The sequence below is a fragment of the Pelodiscus sinensis genome, chromosome 16, assembly GCF_049634645.1.
Source record: "Pelodiscus sinensis isolate JC-2024 chromosome 16, ASM4963464v1, whole genome shotgun sequence".
Taxonomy (NCBI): Eukaryota; Metazoa; Chordata; order Testudines; family Trionychidae; genus Pelodiscus; species Pelodiscus sinensis.
The window spans coordinates 24,367,897-24,393,757 of NC_134726.1; the positions used below are offsets into that span (position 1 = coordinate 24,367,897).

At 42.6% G+C, this 25,861-nt stretch overlaps 1 protein-coding gene across 4 annotated transcripts in view; it reads left to right on the forward strand.

Annotated features, from left to right (window-relative positions):
- Window positions 1–25,861, forward strand: part of TRRAP (transformation/transcription domain associated protein) — a 178,426-nt gene that overhangs the window by 84,078 nt on the left and 68,487 nt on the right. For all 4 annotated transcript variants that reach the window (XM_075899522.1, XM_075899523.1, XM_075899524.1 and 1 more), the window contains 8 exons: window positions 5,305–5,518; window positions 6,493–6,618; window positions 8,621–8,767; window positions 13,020–13,222; window positions 14,915–15,036; window positions 18,637–18,850; window positions 21,583–21,762; window positions 23,772–23,918. In XM_075899522.1, coding sequence (XP_075755637.1) covers window positions 5,305–5,518; window positions 6,493–6,618; window positions 8,621–8,767; window positions 13,020–13,222; window positions 14,915–15,036; window positions 18,637–18,850; window positions 21,583–21,762; window positions 23,772–23,918 — 1,353 coding nt within the window. The remainder of the gene's footprint in view (window positions 1–5,304; window positions 5,519–6,492; window positions 6,619–8,620; window positions 8,768–13,019; window positions 13,223–14,914; window positions 15,037–18,636; window positions 18,851–21,582; window positions 21,763–23,771; window positions 23,919–25,861) is intronic.

The following is a 25,861-nucleotide window of genomic DNA, read 5'->3' on the forward strand; positions in this document are numbered from 1 at the left end:
TAAAATACTATTTCGTCCCCCCTTCATCACGTGAGTACTTAACCCCAGGATATTCTGGGGATGGGTTTCTCAGATTTTCCTGTTTAAGCTGTTCCACTTTATATAAAGATTTAAATACAGTAGACATTGCCCGGGTCTGTGGGGAGGGGAAGGGCACAGTCCCCACCATCTGGCTTCTCTTTAGGGGGGTGATGCGGCATAGTGGGCGGCTGCTCCACTGGGCCGGCTTGGGAGAGATTTGGGGGTAGGGTTGCCAGGTGTCCGGTTTTGAACCGGACAGTCCAGTATTTGAGCCTTCTGTTCGGGAAACAAATTGAGAAAATATAAATGTCCAGTATTTACCTCATAATCTACATTACATCTTGTTTAGAAATGTCAAGTGTGTCCAGTATTTTTGTTGAAACCCTCTGGCAACCCTGTTTGGGGCGGAGAGGGGAGGAGAGGGAAGGAAGGGAAGCTGCACAGGCCGCTTGCCAGCTTCTTCCTGGGTCAGCACAGCATGGTGGGTGGCCGCTTTCTGGGGCGGCGGGGCCCATTCTTCTGCCCTCCTGTGGTCATTCGTTAGTGTTACTGCCCCTGTATGACATCTCCCTCCCCCTTTCCATTTGATGCAAAACATTCCACATACATTGTTCTGGCACAACCAAATCCTGGCCTTGCTTTAAGTTATGATAAAAAGAAGCTACATACCAAATTTGGTGGTTCTAGCTTTTACTGTTTAGGAGGAGTTCTTGAACAAACAAACTCAAAGACAGACCGATGTATAAACTCTCTAAAATGTATAGCAGATTCAGTGAGGTAGACCTAAGATCCAAGCGTGTCCCGGCCCACGTGAGATAAGTCTTCTGACTAGGGATGTTAAATATTGGTTAATTGAATAGTCAGTTAACTTCATGAATTCTTATCGGTTAGTCGACTATTCTATAGTCCCCAGGCAGCCCCTGTCTGGTGGGGCAGGGTCTGAGCTCCGGACCTGGCACGAGCCAGAACTGAGCTGGGCTGCTTGCCTGTCTGGCTTCTAATAAACTTGAAATGCAGAGCCACACTGGGGTAGGTCCAAGAGCCAGTGCAAGCCGGGACTGAGCTGGACTACTGGCCAGCATACTAAAAATTTTTACTGGCAGGTCGTGGTGATGGTGCGGGGGGAGGGGGGAATGCGTGTATTCTATAGCGTTAACCTATAAGCTTTTGCTTATCGGTTAATCAACTATACTATTACATTCCTACTTCTGACCACTGGATTATAGAGTCATTCTCTGTTTCTGGCCTAATGACTACTTATACAAAGTTTCAACACGAGATGTGAGATCACCACATCATAATACCCTTTATCCTGGGGGTACTCACTTGGGAGCAGGGAGATCTGAGTTCACGAGTGGAGATTTGAAGGTCTCCTTGTCCCATTGGGTTAAAAATTATAAGCTGGGGCACTTCCCCCCACATCTTCCAGATCTGTTGTGTAAATGTAGCTCTTCACTTCCTTTGCTTTCATTGAAAATATGCGAAACAAAGTTTTTTCTCACTTTTATTCACCATTTTTTTTTTTTGGTTCGACTTAAAATAATGGTATTTTTTTGTTTTGTTCTTGTTCTTTACATGTGGAGCTTCCAGCAAATCAACACTGCCTATAGCAAATGATAACATCATTCAGTTGCCTACTTCATGCAGGAGGCAAGGGGGGGATTGCTATATAATGTGCAGGAGAAAGCTCCTACAGCCCTTTTCCAGATACATATAAGAACTAAGAGTGATGGGAAGCCTGGTAAAGTTACTTGCATGAGCAACTGAGAGAGCAAGGTCATCTGGGGCTTCCAGTTGCAGTCTGTCCTAACCCCCTCCAGTGCTCTGGAGAAGAAGACTTCTGGTTTGTCATTTCGTGCAAATTTTCTACTTGCTTATTATTGTCCTGTAGGTATCACAGAGTTGGAAAAGGCAGAGCTTGCTGCATCCAGCACTTAGTAGACCAGAAGTGGGCCATATAGGATGTACAGGCCAGATTTGTCCCACCAAGCCAGTTGATCTAGTCTGTGGCTGCCCTGGCACTCCCCCACTCGCAGGCCAATCGAGAACTGGGGGTAGGGAGATCATGCAAAGTTTCCTCCCCTGCCAGGGACACGTGGCACCAGAGGAAATTGCTAACTGTTCAAAACGGCTGGCAATTCTCTCTAGGCACCACGTGCCCCTGGTAGGGCGGGGGTGGGGGCAAAGACTTCACATGCTCACCCACCTCCTGGTCAATCAAGACTTGGGGGTGAGGGAGTGCGGAAAGTTTCCTCCCCTCACCAGGGTTGTGCAGTACCAGAGGGAACAACCCTCATCCGCCTGAGATCCCGCCCTTTCGGGCGGTCCGCGACCACTTCCAAAATTTGTGAAGTGGCCTCCCTGCAAAAATTATTGCCCACCTCGTAGTAGACAGGCAGTTAGGTGGGTGGCCACAGTTCTTGTATAACACTTGGATGGTAAGCTCTTTGAAACTGCAAGTGTCTTGTTCTGTGTTGTGCACAGCACCTGGCATTAGAGCTCCTAGGCACTACAGTAAGCCAAATAATGAATAATAATTGTCATATATTGCTTTCTATGAGGTGAAGTCATAGAGCCTAATTTGCTGTGATAGGCGTTATGTTTTAGGATGGGAGACAAGAGCTGGCAAAATCTTATTTTCCAGTCCTTAGACTGGCTTAGTTTCAACAATCCATTCCTGGGCTTGAAGCATCTGTTTCTTAAAAGCACTTCTTTTAAAGGTCCATCAGAATAGGCTGTTCTATATCTTCTCTTCCAATATCTTTCTTTTTAAGGTATTTCAACAGGCAAGTACAATGCAGCCTGTTGCTCCAAGCAGTTTCTAGGTAGGCAAGAGTGAGAGCCACTTTCTGTGCTGCTTTCTCCACCTCTGTAATGTTAAAATGTCAAGCTAATAGCTACATTTCATCTATGCAGTCAGTGGCTTATAAAGTCTCATATTTTGCACATTTGGAAAATTTGGCTGGTGTAAGAAAATTGTAGATGATCCCCTAGATGATCGAGCTATAAAAGGAGCAATGAAGGACGATAATGCCATTGCGGAGAAACTAAATGATTTCTTTGCTTCAGTCTTCACGGCTGAGGACGTTGGGGAGATTCCTGAATCTGCACTGTCCTTTGTGGGTGATGAATCTGAGGAACTGTCCCAGATTGAAGTGTCATTAAAGGAGGTTTTGGAACAAATAGAAAAACTTAATGTTAACAAATCTCCGGGACCGGATGGCATTCATCCAAGGGTTCTAAAAGAACTCAAATGGGAAATTGCTGAGCTGTTATCTGTGGTTTGTAACCTATCCTTTAAATCGGCTTCCATACCTAATGACTGGAAGGTAGCCAATGTGACACCAATATTTAAAAAGGGCTCTAGAGGCGATCCTGGCAATTACAGACTGAAGTCTGTAGTCAATTACTGAAGTCTAACTTCAGTACTGGGCAAATTAGTCGAAACAATAGTAAAGAATAAAATTGTGAAGCTTGTAGAAGAACATAATTTGTTGGACAAAAGTCAACATGGTTTCTGTAAAGGGAAATCCTGTCTTACTAATCTATTAGAGTTCTTTGAAGGGGTTAACAAACATGCGGACAAGGGGGATCCAGTAGATATAGTATACTTGGATTTTCAGAAAGCCCCTCACCAAAGGCTCTTGTGTAAATTACATGGCCATGGGATAAGAGGGAAGGTCCTTTCTTGGATTGAGAATTGGTTAAAAGACAGGAAACAAAGGGTAGGAATAAATGGTAAATTTTCAGATTGGAGAGGGGTAACTAGTGGTGTACCCCAAGGGTCAGTCCTGGGACAAATCCTTTTCAACTTATTCATAAATGATCTGGAGAAAGGGGTAAGCAGTGAGGTAGTAAAGTTTGCAAATGATACAAAACTGTTTAGGATAGTCAAGACAGAAGCAGATTGTGAGGGACTCCAAGAAGATCTCACCAAACTGAGTGATTGGGCAACAAAACGACAAATGAAATTTAATGTGGATAAGTGTAAAGTAATGCACATTGGGAAAAATAACCCCAACTATACGTACAGTATGATGGGGGGCTAATTTGGCTACAACAAATCAGGAAAGAGATCTTGGAGTTATCGTGGACAGTTCTCTGAAAACTTCCACACAGAGTGCAGCGGCAGTCAAAAAGGCAAATAGGATGCTAGGAATTATTAGGAAAGGGATAGAAAATAAGACTCAGAATATCTTACTGCCCCTGTATAAAACTATGGTACGCCCACATCTTGAATACCCTTCCCCACCTATAATATCATTAACTCACAGACATTTACCTTACTTCTCCCCCCCCCCCCCACAACCCCCTTCTGTTCTGAAATGTGATTTGTCCTTTTCATATGTGTTCATTTTTTTAAATTGTATCCTTTGGTATATATGGTTGAGACTATTTTCTTCCACTATTTGATCTGAGGAAGTGGGTCTGGCCCACGAAAGCTCATCATCTAATAAACCATCTTGTTAGTCTTTAAAGTGCTACATAGTCCTGTATTTTGTTTCAGCTACACCAGACTAACACGGCTACATTTCTATCACTAGTGTACAGATGTGGTCTCCTCACCTCAAAAAAGATATTTTGGCCTTGGAAAGGGTTCAGAAAAGGGCAACTAAAATGATTAGGGGTTTGGAATGGGTCCCATCTGAGGAGAGGTTATAGCGACTGGGACTTTTCAGTTTAGAAAAGAGGAGACTGAGGGGGGATATGATAGAGGTATATAAAATCATGAGTGGTGTGGAGAGGGCCGGTAAAGAAAAGTTATTTATTAGTTCCCATAATAGAAGAACTAGAGGACACCAAATGAAATTAATGGGTAGCAGGTTTAAAACAAATAAAAGAAAGTTCTTCTTCACACAGCGTGTAGTCAGCCTGTGGAACTCCTTGCCAGAGGAGGCTGTGAAGGCTAGGACTATAATAGAGTTTAAAGAGAAGCTAGATAATTTCATGGAGGTTAGGTCCATAAAAGGCTGTTAGCCAGGGGATAATATGGTGTCCTTGGCCTCTGTCTGTCAGAGGCTGGAGAGGGATGGCAGGAGACAAATCACTTGATCATTGTCTTCGGTCTACCCTCTCTGGGGCACCTGGTGCTGGCCACTGTCAGTAGACAGGATACTGGGCTAGATGGACCTTTGGTCTGACCCAGTATAGCCGTTCTTATGTTCTAGTTGAAACTCTTGTAATATGGAAGGCTGAAATCATTTTGTTATAGGTTTCACACAGGTTTGATGTGAGCTAACACATTTAATGGCCTCTCTGTTTTTTTCCACTGTGTCCTTCTAGGAACAGCCCAATCAGGCCAACTTTGCCAACATTTGCACTGGGTTAGAGGTCTTAAGTTTCCTATTAACTGTACTGCAGTCTCCAGCTATCCTCAGCAGCTTCAAACCTCTGCAACGAGGAGTAGCAGCTTGTATGACATGTGGAAACACCAAGGTTTTGAGGGCTGTCCACAGTCTACTCTCTCGCTTAATGAGTATATTCCCTACAGAACCAAGTATGTGGTATTTTCCTCCACCTCTTTCTTTTATCACTACATAACAAGTGGTTGGCGGGACGGGAGCAGGGAGGCATTTCTTAATATGCTAATCTTCTGTTTTATGTGTTCTGCATTTATGGTCCATTTTAGCTTGCACTTTCAACCTTTTGAAAAAAAAGTTGAATTAAGTAATAGTGTGGCATACATCATTATCCATTGACATAAAAACTTAATAACCTGTGGCAGTCATTACTTTGACTCAAGAAATGCCTGCTATAAATTTAATGTCTTTTGCAATTACCATTTTTCTGCTTTGAAAAATGCTTTTTTTTTCTCAGTAGTTGAACATCACGGTTTTACTAGGACAAGACAGGGAAATTGGGTGTAAAGAGAGGCTTCAGTGGATCACTTGACAAGGATAAGTCCTGTCATAGCACTACTAAATTAATCTAAATCGTGTTATTACTAGGAAAATGTTGGTGATCATTCTGGGGAAGTGATGCCCAATACAGACGCCACAGTGGTTGTATAATAGATAGAGGTTTTATATATGCAAATACAGAAAGTTCAGAAAGAGCCCCTCTTGCCGTTTTAATAACTATAATACAGTAAAACTCCAGTTGTCTGGCATCCAGTGGTCCGGCACTCCTGATAGTCCGGCACCACCTGGAACCCGGATGTGCTCCAGGCAGCTGGACAATTGGAGCTGCTCTGCCCTGGGCTTCCTCGAGTCAGCCGCTGGTCAGTTTCAGCAGCGGCTGACTCGGGGATGCCTGGGGCAGAGCAGCTGGGGTGCTGCCGGGTTGGTCCCGCAGCACTGCCCTGCCATCCCCCCCACCCCACCCCACCCCAGACCCCTCATAGCCCTCCCTTCTGATAGTCTGGCATATCTGATAGTCCAGAACCCTGTGGGTCCTAAAGGTGCCGGATTATCGGAAGTTTACTATATTATAAAAACATATTTGTTTATTATGTTGTTGACTCTGTCCCAGGTACTTCAAGTGTAGCGTCAAAATACGAAGAGCTGGAATGCCTATATGCGGCAGTTGGGAAGGTTATTTATGAAGGACTCACTAATTATGAAAAAGCCACCAATGCTAATCCTTCCCAACTCTTCGGTGAGTTTCTTGTTCCTTTCATATATGCATATGGATTGGCTTGCTAATCGGTTTGTTCTTTGTTATTAGGTTTTATTTTATTTTCTGTAAGGGGGTTGGATAGCCATGTAGATAGTGCTATGTGCTGCCCTGGGAAATCTGGATGTAGACATGACCTTGGGATGAAAGCTGACAGCCTTGAGGAATAAGACTACAGGGCTCATTGTATTCTATCATTCCAAGTAGGTGGCTTGAAGGTAAGTATTGCAAATGAATACTGGTGGCTGGAGAGGTATCTTTGTTACTAAGGGCATAAAGGAAGGAGAAAAGGCATTTAAATGAACAGTGTTGCAAAGTAAAAGCTATTGAAAACTTCAGCTGAAGCAGCTGAAATCTACACTTAATATTTTTGGTGCATAAGATCATATTATTGTATGTTTATTAAGTAAATACACTTAAACATTTTTGTCCAGTATTTTTCTTTTGAATGCATAGAAGGCATAGTAATGTTAGCTGATTTAAATCACGTAACAGTCATCTTTATTTATAACTTGGATTCTGAATATTGAAAAATCTCAGATACAATGCAGTCTTTGGGAAAAGAAAACAATTCTGAATGTACTTTTATTAAGCACATTCTTGAAAAGATTAAATGCATTCCTAGTTGAATATTTATTTACATTGATTAAATGACCAGGAAACACATCTCTTCAGTTCTTGTCTGAATGTGTGACTACGACTGAGATATGTTGGAACGATTAGATAATTTGGCTAGTCATAGCAAGTTTGGCGCAGAATTGGTTCTGTCAATAGTGCAGACTTGAAATTGCACAAGTTAGAAAAGCTTTCTGCTTTAAATGGCAAATGTCCTTCAATATCCTACTTTGTGATCTGTGTAGGCAGGTGTAATTTCACTTAGGGAATTGCCTATTTGTCAGGTGTCAGGATGTGCTGTACAACACACTAACCAAGGAAAGAGACTTTTTATCATTTGTCCAAAGCACACTCCAAGGTTAGATTCTACTATTTTTCCTGAGTCAGTATATATCTTATTGATGCTTTTGTAGAAAAAATGCCCAGACTCTTAAAAGCTATCTGAATTCAGGCAAATCTGCGGGGAGGAGCGGAGGAGGGAAGGAGGGATAAACTAAGATACATCTTTCAAAGCCATTATTCTATCTGTTAACAAAACACTGACACTCTAAATATTGATGTGGGGGTTTTGAGGAATTATGAAGATGCAGCAAAGTGGGAAATATTTGATCCTGCCAGAATAGAGTTTCTAGTCTTAACAGTAGATAGTGTGAGAACAGGTGTTGCTATGTATCTTGTAAAATCAGCTGCTGTACATGAACACCAACAAACTTCAAATGAGTGTACATTTATACTCAATATATGTGCACAGGCATTGTTAACAAATGTACAGTTTGAGGGGAAAAATACATATTTGTTCTAAGACACTTAGGAAACATATTTAACACTAAAAGACAAATTCTGCATAGCTCAAGTACGTACTCTTAATTATGGGTGATTTATTATTTGTTGAGTAACTGATACATGAAACTAATTAATGACACGATGTAATCCTCCTATGTATATATCCCACAAGTATGATGCTTTGTTTTCATATTGTGGGATTTAAGAACTGACACTGTTCCAAGGCATGAAAAAGCCATTTTAATAAGTCAAAAGTCAACAATTAAATAGCTTGATATATTTCTCAGAAAAAACTAAGCTTCTGACTGTACAGAAAGGAACATTTTGAGAGTGCTAAATAGAAAAATATTGCAATTTATCTTAGTTTGCTAGCCTTTTCTATCATGCATCTGTGTAGATTTCTTGTCTTTGTAACAGAGAGCACTGTATATCCGAGTTAGGACATAATTGTCCTAAAGAAGAGCACTCTGCCTGACCTTTCACAGGGACACACACAGAATTGTTTAGTTTACTGAAAGTAGGGCATCTGGTTACACAATTTGGAATAATTTTAGTTGCCTTTAAAAAGTTTTTATTTATATTGTAGGTACTTTAATGATTCTGAAGTCTGCATGCAGTAACAATCCAAGCTACATAGACAGGCTGATTTCAGTCTTCATGCGATCTCTACAGAAAATGGTCAGGGAACATTTGAATCCACAGGCTACATCAGGAACAGCAGAAGCAAACACAGGTAATAATACAGGGCTTCTAAGCCATTAAGTCAATAAAGGTTTTAAATTATGTAATCCCTTCATAATGCAGAGATTTACAGTGGTTTCAGATGCTTGTGTATTTGTTAAGGTTTTGAATGCCATAGTGTATTGAATGATTTGAAAATTGCCCCATTAAAAATGAGAAATCTTGTTGAAAATATTGACTGGAAAAAATAACGTGTTCTGAATACCTACTAAATAAAACTATAACGTATTATTGAGTCAAATCTCACTTTATTAGTAAATGTTTGATGTGCAGTATATATAAAAATAATTAGATCATAGAAGATTAGGGGTGGAAGAGCCCTTAAGAGATCATATAGTCCAACCCCCTGCTCAAAGCACGACCCACCTTTAACTAAATCACCCCAGCCAGGGCTTTGTCATGCTAGGCCTTAAAAAATCTCTAAGGATGGAGATTCCAGCACTTCCCTGGGTAACCCATTCCAGTGCTTGACCACCCTCAGGGTGAAATAATTTTTCCTACTATCCAACCTAGACCTCCCCTACTGCAAATGAGACTATTGCTCCTTGTTCTAACATCTGCCACCGCTGAGAATAGCCTAGCTCAGGGAGGGTCAATAATTTTTAACCATGGTCACTTCAGAAATTTTTGAAGTGGCCCTGGCTTCCCTGGAAGGGGCGGGTCTTTAGGTGGAAGGAGGTGGGGCCAGGACACTTCTGTGTTTTCCCCTCCCACAGACCCTCATTCGTTTGTGGAGCATGTGAAGTCTTCCCTCCCCGCAAGAGAACCACCAGCTATTCTGAACAGCTAGTGGTTTCCTCTAGGCACCCGTACCCCCAGGTGGTGGGAGGAGACTTCATGCGCTCCTGCCTTTGTCCCCAGGTCAATCAGGATCTGGGGGTGGGGGAAGCACGCGAAGTCTGCCCCCACCCTGCAAGGGAGTGCTGTGCTTATTAGTCACCTGGCAGCTGAGCAACAGCTGGTGGTTGACTTTAAGTGCCAAGCCCCTTGCAGGGTGGGAGGAGACTTTGCACGCTCCCCTCGCCCCCAGGTCATGATTGGCTTGGGGGTGGGGGGAGCATGAAATCTCTCACTCCCTGCCTCTGGCACGCGGTTCTTAGAGTCAACCACCAGGCTGACTTGCCACAGTATTATTGCTGGCAAGTTAAAAGTAGTATGGATTGGATTAATGGATTATAATGTGGATATAAAGCTGGCTAGATCGTTGGGCTCAATGGGTAGTGATTAACGACTCAGTATCTAGCTGGTAGCCAGCATCAAGAGGAGTGCCACAGGGGTCGGTCCCGGGGCTGGTTTTGTTCAAGATCTTCATTAATAATCTGGATGATAAAATAGATTGTACCCTCAGCAAGTTTGCAGTTTTCTCAGATACCCTCAGATTTCTTTTGGTCCAATCCTCCAGTTTTCTAGGTCTCTTTGGATCCTATCACTACCCTACAGTAACTATCTCTCCCCACACCTGAGTGTCATCTGCAAACTTGCTTAGGGTAAAGTCTATTTTATCATCCAGATTATTAATGAAGATCTTGAACAAAACGAGCCCCAGGACCGACCCCTGTGGCACTCCTCTTGATGCTGGCTACCAGCTAGATATTGAGTCATTAATCACTACCCACTGAGCCAACGATCTAGCCAGCTTTCTAACCACGTTATAATCCATTAATCCAATCCATACTACTTTTAATTTGCTGGCAAGAATATTGTGGGAAACTGCATAAAAAGCTTTGCTGAAGTCTAGGTATGTCCTGTCCATTGCTTTCCCCATTACTACAGAACCAGTTATATATCATAGCAGCAGTTAGGTTACCATGTTGACTACCTCTCCTATAAGTGTTCAAAGAGGATTCCTTGGATGCCCGCTCCACGATTTTTCCAGGGACTGAGGTGAGTCTAACCAGTCTGTAGTTCCCGACAATATATTTGCCTTTTTTTCCAATCATCTTGGACTTCCCAGAGGACCACAAGCTGTCAAAGACAATTACCAGTGGCTCTGCAATCACATCATTCAACTCTCTCAGTACCCACGGATGCATTAGAACTGGTCCCATGGACTTGTGCATGTCCTGTTTTTCTAAATAGTTCATAACCTGCTCTTTCACCACTAAGGCCTACTCACCTCCTCCCTATTCTGTGCTGCCCAGTGCAGCAGTCTGGGAGCTGACCTTGTCTGTGGAGACTGAAGCACAAAAAGCATTCAGTGCTTCATCCTTTCACATAATTCATTTCCTGGTTGCCTTCCCCATTCAGTAAGGGTCCAGTGGTTTCCTTAACTACCACCTTGTTGGTAACATACCTGTGGAAGCCCGTGTTATCCTTCACATCCCTTATTAGCTGCAATTCCAGCTGTGCTTTGGCCTTTCTGATTATACCCTTGCATGCTTGAGCAATGTTTTTATACTCCTCCCTAGTCCTCTGTTCAAGCTTGCACTTTTTGTAAGCTTCCTTTTTCTGTTTAAACTCATCAAAGATTTCTGTTATGACAGGTGACCAGCTTGGATTATTTGCTGTTCCTTCTGCACATAGGGGTGATTTGTTCCTGTGCCCTCAAAAAGACTTCTTTATAATACAGCCAGATCTCCTGGACTCCTTTCCCCCTCATATTAGCCTCCCAGGGGATACTGTCCTTCAGGTCCTTGAAGGAGTTAGTCTGCTTTTCTGAAGTACAGGGTCCATATTCTGATGCTCTCCTTCCTGCTTTTTGTCAGGATACTGGACTTTGACCATCTCATGGTTTGATCATCCCAGTTGCCACCTACTTCTACTTCCCCTATCAATTCTTTCCTGTTTATAAGCTGGTCAAAAGGGACATGGCCTCTAGTTGGGGATGACTTCCTGGGTCAAATTCTGGTGGAACCAACATTCTCCAAAAGCTTCCTGGAGAAGATTTCTGTGCTCTGCTATGCCTAGCCACCCAAATGTCAGGGTGATTGAAGTCCCCCATGAGAACCAAGGGCTGTGAGCTGGAAGCTTCTGTTAATTGTCCAATGAAAACCTCATCTACCTCATCCTCCTGGTCTGATGGTCTATTGTAGAAGTCCCCCAGAACATCACCGTTTTTATTCTCAGTTCTAATCTTATCCCAAAGACACTCAAAAGGCCTTTCTCCAGTTTCTTATTAGAGCTTTGAGCAATTATACCGCTCTCTTATATACAGTGCAACTCCTTCAACTTTTCTTCCCCTCTGTCTTTCCTGAACAGTTTATACCCATTCATGACAGTGCTCCAATGATGTGAGTAACCCAATAAAGTCTCTTCTTATTCCAATAACATCATAGTTCCTTAATGGTGCCAGGACTTCCAATTCTTCCCATTTGTTTCCTAGATTTCTTACATTTGTGTACAGGCACCTAAGATAACTAGCTAATGCCCTATTTTCTCAGTATGAACGAGAAGGCCTTCCCTATTGCCTCCATCCTTTCTTATATGTTATCCCTATCTTAACACAGTGTCTTAACTAGCTATGCCATTCTTGGCCACCACCATGTAAGCCAGAACAAAAACAATCCTATCCAGCCTGTGTCTGTCTTTGCACATGTTAGTCTGATGAGAAACAGAAATTGAAAGCCCAGAACTTTCAAGGGCTGGACAGACTAATTCATTTTTATGAGACTGTAAGAGTAGCATATTGTGGTGAGCTTTAATTGTAAGTGTTGTTTTAAAACAAGAAATTTAGTATTGGTTTTTAAAAAATAAAAAATAATCCTATTTAAATTTAAAAATCCAATTTTTGTTTGGGGGTGGGGGGAGAATCACTGGATTCTTTTTTTATCCACCCTGTATGCTCACTGGAAGTTGGACAAGACGTAACCTACTAAAGCTGCAGTAAGGGAGATTTAGTTTACATATTAGGAAAACCTTTCTAAGTATAGGGATAGTTAAGTACAGAGTAGGCTTCCAAGGGAGTTTGTAGAATACCTGTCATTTGAGGTTTCTAAGAACAGATTGGACAAATACTTGTGAGAATTGTCTGGGTTTACTTGGTCCTACCTCAGCTCAGGGTGATGGACTAGATTAGTTTGAGATTCTTTCCAGCCCTACATTTCTGTGATTCTGTGTTTGTTATTTAAAGTTTTCATTATTTGCCTCTCTGTAGCCTGAGAGAAGAGGTGATATTTAGCAGTTATGAGCTTTGTAGATTGTTAGCAAAGTTAGAACTAGAAAGTTTTACAGTTCAGTTCACACTGAAAATATTTTTTCTGATATATGAAATGACTGATAATAAAATTACACACTTCTGTTCCTAGCAGGTACAAGTGAACTTGTAATGCTAAGCTTGGATCTCGTGAAAACTCGTCTTGCTGTGATGAGTATGGAGATGAGGAAAAATTTTATACAAGCTATTCTAACATCTCTCATTGAAAAATCTACTGATGCTAAAATTCTTCGTGCAGTGGTAAAAATAGTGGAAGAGTGGGTGAAAAACAATTCTCCAATGGCAGCCAATCAGGTAAATTGAAAAATTAAATGAGGTGAAAATCCGTATTCCGATCAATACCTAATGAAAACCTGTAACTTGCATTTTCTATTCAGTGTTTGTTAAAGACTTCTGTAAGGACCTAAATCTGCAAGAACACTTTGGGTTTCTAAGCAAGAGGGCATTAAGAATGCTAAGCACATTTCCCTTTCATGTGAAATAGTGCTTTGCTGGGGGGGGGGGGGAAGGTTAAAGTGTCTAAAAGCAAGTATTATAGGGTTATGTAAAATTGTTTTTTTTCCCCCTCCACTCAAGCTCATCTGAAGAATTGAGTTTTGCCCATGAAACCTCTGCTGCTTTGCAGGGAGGCAGGGTAAACCTTGCGCAGCTGCCGGCCGGTGGCCGGCCCGAGGGGAAATTGTGTTATTGCGGAGACGGAGTTGTGTTGTTTGAAAAATGTTCAAAAAAAAAAATCGTGCTAGCGCGAAAACATATTAAGTGAGCACGTTTAAGTGAGGAATTACTGTATTTGCAGGTGAAGCTTTATCTTACCATCTGTATCACTTGCAATAACATTATGCATTATCCTTACATACATCAACTTTCTGAAAGAATTTGGCAGTGAATAAGGTCCAAAATGAGTTTAAGATTCTGATACAAGTTTCTAAGTTTACAGGCTGAAAATTTTAGAGTATTGAAAATCTTGTTGCTGTGGTGTGATGGGTACATATTTGTATGTCTGTTGTTTTGTGCATGGTGGGCACTTTTCTCATGCAGTTACCCAAAACCATTTTATTCTTGTATTTCTTGTCTTAAGTGTAGCGTTCTTTCCCCACATTGTTCTTTTCTAAGTTTTTTGTGATAAGCAAGTGGCTGGTCTCAGAAGCTTTATAAAGAATGAACAGAACAAGGCAGTTTATTGAATGCTCCATCTTCTGTCATCCAGTTGCAATCTCTGGCAGTCAAGAGGTTTAGGGATACTTAGTGCATGGGATTGCATCCCTGACTATCTTGACTAAGTGTCATTAATGGACTTTTCTTCCATGAACATATCTAATTCTTTTTTTAACCTGGTTTCCTAAGATTGACGGTGTGCTGTGTGGAAAAAGTACTTCATTGTTTGTTGTAAACCCGCTACCTAATAATGTCATTGGATGACACCTGATTATTTCTCGACACCATTCACGCATGATTGCATAGACTTCCATTATATCCTCCATTAGTCATCTTTTTTGTTAATATGAACTGCCCTAGTCTTTCTAATCTCTCTTCATGTGGAAGCTGTTCCATATCCCTGATCCATTTTTTTTTTTTTTTTGCCCTTCTCTGTACTACATCCCCTTCCAATATCTTTTTGAGATGGGATTGACCAGAACTGCCTGCGGTATTCAAAGTATGGATGTACCATGGATTTATATAGTGGCACTAGCTATTAAACAATTAAGCTTTTTATCTTTTAATGATTTCAAGCCTCCATTTACAGATCCAACATATCATTTATTCTAGAACTATAAATACTTTGGGGTTTGGCACTTTTTAACTTTTAGGAAGCATGACCTTGTCTCAAGCCATTTTTCAACAGTGTAGGAGTAAAAAAATGGTGTATAGGAAGGCTGAAATGTACTTTGAACATGCCATTTCTCCTTGTGTTTCAAGATGAATTGAGAAAATTAATCATGTCTCTCTCTCTCTCTTTTTTTTTTTTCTTTTTTTTTTTTTTAACAGACACCTACTCTCCGGGAGAAGTCCATTTTACTAGTGAAAATGATGACCTACATTGAAAAGCGTTTTCCAGAAGACCTTGAATTAAATGCCCAGTTCTTAGACCTTGTTAACTATGTCTATAGGTAATTATAGCAATTAATCAAGTATTACAGCTTATTGGTTCATAATTTGTACCATACATGACCTTTATAACAGGCCATCCATCTTTTGGGGCTATATTAGATTTGTTATAAAATGCACAATAAGTTCATTTCACTGAGACTGGAGTGAATGTATTTACATAGTCACTTAGATATTGAGATACAAAGTCGTCTCACAGTCCTTCTTTCAAGAAAAAAGAAAAGGCGCTATGGCATCTTCGTAGTTGATCGTGTTGCATTGACTGCTAGTGCAGTGTTTCTCCTTCCTCTTTGTACAAAGCTTTTCTCCTGGAAGCTTATTGTAATGGGTATTTTTTTTTTAGTTATATAGCCACAATTTTTGGGTCTTCCAGCCCTGTATAGAAAAACATTTACTATAATGGTCTTAACCCAAGATACTGTGTTCGCTTCTAGTAAGTTATAATGGCTGCTAAGGAGTATTACGTTTTAAACTGATGCCTTATTTTCAGCTTTTCACCGCCAGCTAGCAGAATAGTAGCAATAGTGCAAACTCTTAAATATAGACAAGGCAAACTGCAGTTTGTGTCAATGAAGCATACCTGGTATATCAAGTAGAAATAAACTCTACCAGTACAAATCACAGATTGCCATGTCTACAGTAGAAATTTATACTTAACCATCACTTTTTTGCTGATTTCAGGGGAGTTTTGTGTCATGTACACATGTTCTTTAACTATTCTTCTGAAACATCTGCCCCTGGATGCATGACACCTAGCTTTCAATGTTGTCTCCAGTGACTAGCATTGTATACAAACAAGCTAGAAGTTCACGAGTAAGATACCACTGGGGCACTACAGGCATGATCACCGTTCCACCGCCTAAAATTCCAGCTTCCCACATCTTGACAGTGTATTCATGGAGAAAACATTAGGGGGTTCCCATCACTGTGTGGGGAACAGTTTGACTATGCTAAGGGGTCCCCATTGAGAGTTTTCATCACTGCGGGGGGTGGTTTGGCCATGCTAAGGGGTGCCTGTAGGTGGGGGGCTAAGCTAAATCCCCCTCCACCCCACAGGGGAATGGCAGCGAGTTGTCTATAACCTTTCCCCACTGCAAAGGGGTGTGAAGTCAGATCAGCATCCCCCCATATGCCCAGACCCAATCCCCCTCAATCTCCTCCTCCCCCCCCCGTCAAGACCCTGCACCCCAGCTTGCTCAAACACCCTCCCTTGGTCCTACCTCCTCCTTCCTGGTCAGACACCCTACTTCCAGCCTGCTTCTGCACCCCACCTCCTTCCCAGATCCTGCACCCCATTCCTGTCCCTTTCGCTGGCAGACCTGTTCCTCACATTGAACCCCTCATTTTTGTCCCTATCCCAGAGCCTAAGGGGGTCCATAAAATCCAGTAACTCTGGAACCCTAGAAAAGTAATTCTGGCCTATGGGAAACCCTGAACCTCCAGTGTCCCTGCCTCCTCCTCCTCTCCCCGTGGGGCTGGAGCATCAAAGGAGTGAAGTATCTCAGTTGGGGGCCACATCAGTGAAGGCTGAGGGGTTTTGAAAGAGTTTTTTTCCTTCTTACTTGTGTCGTCCCCAACTGATTCTTCTGTGGGTCATTGACCCCCTGGTCCAGAAAAGGTCTCTCCCCCCCGCTATAAATAAAGAAAACATTGTAACCTTTTGTGTTGGAAATAAATTAATATTTTACTTTATTTAAAATGAAGTTTGATAAACTAACATGAGAAAGTTAAAACACTTAATCTGTGTAATAATTTAAATTAAACAGTTCTCCCTGGCTGCAGCACTAGGAAAATGGCTTGGGCATAATTATGTTATAAACCGTGTTTCCATTAGCAACTCGTGGACCATGGAAAGGCTTACATTGAGACAAGTGGTCCACAGGCCAAAAAGTTTGAGAACCACTGAAATAGAGGCACCCTGCCCTCTCCACCCCAGGCTCCCTGCTGCTCCACAAGAGCCCACAGAGAGATCTTTTACCACAGAGGTGAAATCACCATGTCACTCCAGTGTGGATGATGGACAGACTCTTTGAGTGTTCCTCATCCAAGCAGTTGATCATTTAAACAGCGTGTTAAGAGGCCATGTGAAAACACTTGTTGCGTCCACAGGGAGGCAAGATGTATTGTGTCTCTACAGAGAGGGTTGTCATGACTTGTGTGTTTGGGTAAACAAGCCCTTTGTGAGCTCTGTGAGGAGATGAGATGTTTTGACTTCCAATTTCAAGGAATTTGTTTTTCTGTCTTTGGGCTGGACATTGCCTAGACCTGAATGGAGTTAGCTGTGACAATGCATTTCTAAGTTATTCTTACATGCAAAGTGAAACCTGTGCTAAAGATCCCATGTCCAGTGAGAGAGAGCACTGCTGTCAGGAGGAATCAATTCAGAGGCTCTCTGATTTTCTTCAAAAATTGCCTCTACCAGGCAGAGGGGCTTTGACTGATTGGTCCCTTATATTTTTGAAGACTAACTAAATGTTAACTAGATCTTCTTGGGCAATGTCAGCAGATTTCTTTGGGCCCGATCCTAGCTTAAGGCTTAAATTAGATCAGGCCGTTTGTGAGCAGGCTGGGAAGTGGTCTCATTTGGCAACTATTATTAGGTATTATTTACATAATATAGGCATTGCCATCATGGTATTGATATATACATTTCTCAATAGCTTTACATATAAAATGGCCCAGCCCCAAATGTACCTTTCAAGCAGCGGTTGTGAGGGGTTAGTGACATGGTCTTCTCCACCCTGTAATTGTCATGTTTAGTTCAGTATTGTCGTTACGACTTGTAGAAATGGAGGACGCTTGATAGTTTTGCAGTAACTTCAAAACAAATGCAGTTGTAGTACATCTCATTAGGGATGTAAATGCCCATTAAATCAGTTAACTGGTTAATGTTAGGTCACACTGGGGCTGGTGCCAGCTCCCAGCCCCTTCTAGAACAGTCCCTCATCACAGCAGGGTGGACTCCCAATGGAGAGAGGCTGCTCTGGGCACTGGCACAGTCCCTGCCTGCGAAACCCCCGGGTCTTGGATCCTGGATCTCATTTTGAATTGAGGTTGGACCCATAGCACTGCAGCCATGGGACTGAGGTCTGAGTCTGGAGTCTGAGTTAATGCAATTGCAGTATAGTTGCATGGGGCGGGGGGTCCTATGGGGCCAAAACCCATCCCTATTGGTAAAGGGCGGTGTGAGGAGTTCTTAGAAGGGTCGCATGATACCCTTTACTTCCGGTGATGTGTCTACCTTGACCCCGGATATACTACCCCCTGGGGTGGGACTTCCTGTGGCAGGTGGGTGGGGCTTAAGGGTTCAGGGGATCTGGCTAATGTATCTCCCTTTTTGGTTGAGAAAATATGGTCACCATACTATTGTGGCATTTCGTTGCTGTGATTTGCCTTCATGTAAGGTGTTCTCAGGGGATTTTTGATGTCATAGATGCTTGCACTTTTTGGTTTTTTTTAGTAGTCAAAGCTAGACTTGTCTCTAGGTATTAACCATAGTCCAGAAACAGGTAGAACAAAATAAAATATTTTTTGTCTAATAAAATAGGTGACCCTTTTTTTAAAGGCATATATATTATCAATTGCTTATGTGTTCTTCCTAGGGATGAGAATCTTTCTGGAAGTGAACTCACTGCTAAACTTGAACCTGCGTTCCTTTCGGGGTTGCGTTGTGCTCAGCCTCTCATCCGAGCCAAATTTTTTGAAGTCTTTGACAATTCCATGAAGCGTCGTGTCTATGAACGTCTCCTTTACGTAACTTGTTCTCAAAATTGGGAAGCAATGGGAAACCACTTTTGGATCAAGCAGTGCATTGAGGTAAGATATTCATTTTTATGAGAACTGAATGTAGTTTTAGAAGTGATATTTTCTCCTCCATTCCCTTATGAATATGCAGTTGTTTTATGTGGTATATATCTTGAAAAAGGATATAACCCTGTAAAATTCTCCATAACAAGGCTGCCATTTTAGATGCTTGGTTCATATTAAAAAGTCGATGCCTAGGTAACCATGTTCTTGAATCCAATTAACAATGACTCCAGTGGCTGTTTTTTAGGCTTTAAAGCTTTAGTTTAGCTGAGAAAAGCATAGTCTGTGTTCAGATTTTCCTTAAAGAAAATCTGACTCTCAAAAAATGACTGGAGGAGGAATCTTTTTGACAAATTGACTCCTAAAAGACCGTTGAGAATGGTGTGTCAGAGCTGTGAATGAGAGATTTTTAAAGGAAGTTTGCCTGTTGGTGAAACCTGGTTTCTGAACACATTTATTCACAAATTTCTTTGAAATTATCTGTATCAAAATTTGAGTATAGAATAACTAAGAAGAAAGCAGCTGGTTTTTTTAACTTCATCATTTGAGAGAGCGCAGAGCAGCTTTCAGTGTGACAAGGAACAGTGGGAATCTTCTACATCTCTTCTTAAGTAAGCCCTGTATTGTAGTGGAAAATTGTATATATTATGTAGATTTAGGGTGCGTCTACACTGCAGCATTATTCAGGAATAATGTCTCTTCCGAAAAAGCTATTTTGGAAGAGGGTGTGTGTGGATGCTCCACTGCTGCTATGTTGAAAATAGTTCCTCACCAGGGCCATTCTAAGTTATTCCTCCCAAGTGCCTCCTGGGGCTCAAAATCAAGAGACCACATTAGGGGAGCCTGCCTTGGACTAATTTGGAGGCTTCCCTCTAGTGTGGACGCTGTATTTCAAAATAAGCTATTCCGGAAGATATCTTCCAGAATAGCTTTTTCTGAAATAAGCTTGTAGTGTAGGCATGCCCTTGGACACTAAATAAATAAATAGAAATACAGCACTTAGATGCAGAAAACTTCATCCTTATGGCATCTCTGATCTTCCTATTCTAACATGGCAGTGCATTTCCTGTTGGGAGCTACAGTCAAATGGAAACTCCAAAGGCTGCATAACTCACCACATTACCAGTGACAGAAGATGGAAGTCCACTTCTATATCTGAATATATCTGACATGAGAGGCTGGAAGTCCTGCTGTTCCCCATTTGATAAACTTCAACTCTGACCTAGAAGGGGCATTGTCAGGAGGCGCTCCCATGACCGCCTCCCCACACCGTGCCTCAGTGCCCCAATCGACTGTCTTCATTCAGTCCTTCGCTGGACTGCCTACAGTCTGTCTCATCACCGGCATTACCATCACCCTCCCCTTTATCAACCGCGATCTTCTATTCCCCACTTATAGTGCCGTCACAACACCCTCGTTATGGCGACAAGGGGTAATGCGAGGGGGGAGGAAAGGGAGCCCGGACCCGCCCTCGCTCACGGGCCCCAGCCCAGGGCCCGAAGGACTCAGATCCATGAAGGATCTGGTCCGGTCAGTGGGGCGAGCCGCCGAAACGCACCGACCCGCCAACCACACCGGGTTCCTCCCTGGGCTACTTCCCTTCCCCCGAAAGCCCCTCTACCACGGAGCTCACCTTCTCCTTTGTGGACAGGATTGCTGGTGGAGGCGCAACGGTTCCTGGCGGTGGCTGGCCGCTTTTTCCTGGCCTTGGACCTACCGCTCGGGCTCGGGATTCTCTCCCAGGCTCAGTTCCCTGGTCTGGGCTGGTGTGCCCTTTTGAATCACTGCCGCCGTCCTGGCCCTCCTATCATGGGCAGGGGCCATGCCGATGGCTTGCCCCGGCCAACACCGGCGTCACTGCGTCACGCCCCCGGGCCGGGACGGCGCACCCCGCCTCCTTCCTTGGGGTCGGGGTCATTACTCGCTCCCTCCGCTCGCCCCAGGGCACCCCTGATGTCGCCCTTTCTGACGTCAGCCCGGGGCGACAGCTGAGTGGCGTGGGAGCAGGCAGCGCACGGGTGAGCGTCCTCACCGCGGCAGCTGCCCAGTGCTGCGGCAGCCGCGGAGAAGGGACGGGGCGAGGATGCCCCGTCACAGGCATGTTTATCAAAAACAAGATACTCATGTCTCCATGCCCATTAAATCTTTAGCCCTACTGAGACAGCCAATACAGGTGTGGTTTAATGACCAAAGATCCATCGTACTAACTCACACTATCCAAGTGGTAGGCAACTTTATTTGCCATCTTCTGTTCCTTATTGATCCATTAGAGTTTGAACACAGACAGCAGAGACTGTAACTGAGTTTACTTTAAGTCTAAATCTTTGTGGGTTTTTTTTTCAGATTTGTTTGAATTTGTTCCTGTTTCAGAAATGCAGGGAGGCAAGGAATATCACAAATATAGCAACAATAGCTTTTAATACAAAATTGTAAATAGTCAACCCTTAACTTCTGCTCATGAACTAGTTGGTAGGAATAGTTGGTCTGATGAAAAGGAGATAAAATTCTGTCTCAGGCCAAGTTGACATCCAAACTCACTTTCTAAAGGGAAGGTCAAGAGTTCAAGCTTTAAAACAGTCTTCCCCTGCCCCTGTTCACTGTTATTTTTGGGAAGGACAAAATTCTCTTATGTCAGGCAAAAAAAATAAATCAAGTGTAATAAAAAATAAATCATGTGCATGTGTTCTTAAATACACCACACACAATGGGTTGAAACCTTTTCCTTGTTTTTAATTTCTTAGCTCCTGTTGGCAGTATGTGAAAGAAATACTACAATTGGCACAAGCTGTCAGGGAGCTATGCTTCCATCTATCACTAATGTAATCAACCTTGCTGACAGTCATGATCGGGCAGCATTTGCTATGGTAACCCATGTCAAACAAGAGCCCCGAGAAAGAGAAAACAGCGAATCCAAAGAAGAGGTAACGTTTTATTTTTATTTTACAGGAGACCATGATGTCTTACCAAGCACTGTTTATAGGCCACCTCATAAAGCTGGTCTGAATTGCTATATATGTGTGTAAATTCACAGTTCATTTTTGGTCAATTTTACTGTCCTAGGATTTTAAAAATATTAAATTTCATGATTATGGGTATTGAAATCTGAAACTTCCCAATGTTGTAATTGTAGGGATCTTCACCCAAAACTAGAGTTGTGGGTGGGGTTGCAAGATTATTGTAGAGTGGGGTTGTTACCCTTAATTCTGCACTGCTGCTTACAGTGGTACTGCCTTCAAAGCTGCGCTTTATGAGTTGGGGATATGAAAACTCGAAATAAAGGAAGATGATATCAGTTTGGATCTGTGCAAGTTTCTTTGTGAAGTTGATGGATTTCCACTCCATACGGCTGACTGCAGTGCCTTGCATATTCAGGAGCTTCAGAGGGTAGCCGAATACTGTGACCCCCATAAAATAACTTTGTAAGCCGTTTGCTTCCTATCCCCCACTGCAACTTCTCTGTGAAATCTGGATACAGGCAGTCCCCGACTTACGCGGATCCGACTTATGTCGGATTCGCAGTTACGAACGGAGCTTTTCTTGCCCCGGAGGACACGGACTGCGGGACCTTGTGGTCCCGCCGCCTGTGTACTCCGGGGCGAGAAAAGCTGCTCCGCGTCTCCCTGGTCTGCAGACCAGGGAGACACGGAGCAAAGCCATGGAGGGGCTCGGGCAGTGGAGCAGCCCAGGTGCGCCTGGGCTGCCCCCCTGCCGGCTTCCCCCAAGGCTTTGCAAAGCCGCGGAGGGGCTCAGGCAGTCCCTCCGCGGCTTTGCAAAGCCTCGGGGGAAGCCGGCAGGGGGGCAGCCCAGGCGCGCATGGGCTGCTCCGCTGCCCGAGCCCCTCCGCGGCTTTGCAAAGCCTCGGGGGAAGCCGGCAGTGGGGCAGCCCAGACGCGCCGTGGCTGTCCCTCTGCCGGCGTCCTCAGAGGCTTTGCTCCCCGTCTCCCTGGTCTGCTGGTCTACAGCAGACCAAGGAGACGGGGAGCAAAGCCGCAGAGGACCCGGGCGGCGGGACCGCGGTGCGTCTCGTTCCGCCGCCCGTGTCTTCCTGGTCTGCTGGGGGGGGGGGGGCGCAGCTAGTACGCCCCCCCAGCAGACTAGGCTTTTCTCCGGATGCCTGTGGCGCAGCAGCTGGGGCGCTGCCGGTTGGTCCCGTAGCGCCACTCTGGGCGCTACTGGACCAACCCGGCAGCACCCCAGCTGCTCTGCCCCAGGCGTCCTGATTCAGCCGCTGCTGAAACTGACCAGCGGCTGACTACAGGAAGCCCGAGGCAGAGTTGCTCTGCCCCGGGCTTCCTGGAATCAGTCGCTGATCAGTTTCAGCAGCAGCTGACTTGGGGACGCTTGGGGTTCTTAAGTTGATTCTGTATGTAAGTCGGAACTGGCGGTCAGTTTCAGCAGCGGCTGAATCTGGACGCCAGTTCCGACTTACATACAGATTCAACTTAAGAACAAACCTACAGTCCCTATCTTGTACGTAACCCAGGGACTGCCTGTAGTGTGGGGTAAAAGCACACACAAAATCAGATTTCACAGTCAGAGATGTGTTTTATCGTGGCCATGAATTTGTTAGGGCTTTAGTGATGTTCACTGACTCTGGCAGCACTCCTGGTGTGCACAAAGAATGAAGTTAAATAGATGTACTTGTAAAAATTGCATTTTAAAGAGTAATTTACTATTATTTAACTTGCTAGCTCTGTGATCCCTTTTTAGTGTCTTTTTTTAATTTTCCATCTAGATTACTGCTTTGGCCCTTTCTTTCTCCCTTAACAGTGGGAATTAATTGTCCAAATCCTTTAATAAAAAAAAAAAAAGCTGAAATAATAAGCAGAACACTTTTTTTTTTTTTTTTTTGGTATTGGTACAGAAATGAAGTTGTGATAATTGTTTACTCGAATTATCAACATTATAAATGGCCTTTTCTTTTGTATAGGATGTGGAGATTGACATTGAATTGGCTCCGGGAGATCAGACTAGTACGCCTAAAACCAAGGAACTTTCTGAGAAAGACATAGGCAACCAGCTACACATGTTGACCAATAGGCATGACAAATTTCTTGATTCTCTTCGAGAAGTTAAGGTTGGTCCAGATTATTGGTTACATAGCATGAAAACGATGACTGTCAAGCAATTAAAAAAATTAATCACAGTTAATCATGTGATTAATTGTGCTCTTGTGCAATGATAGAATAGTATTTGTAACCTAATTTTGGATAGATTGATCTTTAATTACAACACAGAATAGAAAGTGTATAGTGCTCACTTTATATTTTTTATTATAAATATTTGCCCTGTAAAAATAAAAACAGTAGTTTTCAATTTGCTTAACACAAGTACTAGAGTGCAGTCTTTATCATGAAACTTAAACCTACGAATGTGGAATTGTGTACAAAAATACCTGCATTCAAAAATAAAACCATGTAAAACTTACAGCTTACAAGTCCAATCAGTTCTACTTCTTGTTGAGCCAATGACTGACAAAGTTTGTTTACATTTTCAGAAGAGAGTTCACAAAGTTACCTGGAAATAAGAACAGGCACTCACATGACACTGTTGCAGCTGGTGTCGCAAGATATTGTATGCCAGATGCGCTAAAGATTCATATGTCCCTTCATGTGTTCAAGCTGGTGATGATGGGTTTTGCTCAATAATGATCTAAAGCAGTGTAGATAGAAACATGTTCCTTTTCTTCATCTGAGTCAAATGCTACCAGCAGAAGGTTAATTTTCTTTTTTGGTGGTTCGGGTTCTGTAGCTTCTGAATCAGAGTTTTTTAAGAAAGCATGCTTCTTTTCTTGTCCTTCTCAGATTTTGGAAGGCACTTGAAATTCTTAAATCTTGGGTCAAGTGCTGTAGCTATGTTGAGATCTCACATTGGTACCTGTATGTTTTTGTTAAATCTGCATTGAAAATGTTCTTAATAGAACATGTGCTGAGTCATTACTGAAGATGTGAAATATATGGCAGAATGAGGGTAAAACACAGAGTAGGAGAAAACGCAGTTCTCTCCCAGGAAGTTCAGTCACAGATTTTATTAACACTTTTTTTTAAACCAGCGTCATCAGCATGAAAACATGTCGTCTGGAATAATAGCCAAAGGGTGAAAGGACATACAATGTTTAGTTTATCTGGCATGTAAATACTATGTAGTGCCAGCTGCAGAAATGCCATGTGAACATCTTGTTCTCACTTTTAGGTGACATTGTAAATAAGCAGGCAGCATGAGCTTCCATAAATGTAAACAAACTTATTTCTCTTAGCAATTTGACTGACCAAGAAGTAGGACTAGGTGGACTTGTAGGCTCTAAAGTTTTACTTTGTTACATAATCGTGCCCCAAAACAAAAGGAATCAGCATTTGTAAGGTGTGCTTTCAAGATAAAGAGATTGCACTACAATAGTTGTAGAAGTAAAATGAAATATACTGTTACTTCTGTTTTTATCATTTTAATAGTGCATATATTTGTACTAAAAATAATATAATGTGAGCGCTGTACGCTTTGCATTCTGTGTAGTTAAAATCAATATATTTGAAAATATAGAAAACCATTCCAAATATTAAATTTTAATTGGTATTCTGTTTAATGGTGTGATTAAAACTGCAACTTATGATTAATTTTTAAACAGTGATTCATTCTTTGAGTTGATAAAGTGGATTAACTGCGATTAATCAACAATCACAATGAAAACAATTGCTGAAATATTGAAATCTCCAAAATGAGCCACAGACACAACATTTTTTTGTTTCTTTAGTTCCACTGTTCATTTTATGTTATGCTAATACTGTATATTTCCTAAGCATAATGTTCACTTTGCACAAGTTCTGCAAACAGTAGAGCTCAGAGATTCAAGGTATGTAATGTTGGTAGCCCATTTTACCTGGCTTTATCCCGCCACTAAATATTTGGTGTCACTTTCGTGGCTGCCACTGCTGCTCCATGGTGTCTGTGGTACTGAGTGCTTTGGCCTCAATAGTCTTGAGCTTTTACAAGCAAAAGTAAGGTCTTGATTAATGTCCAAAGCCC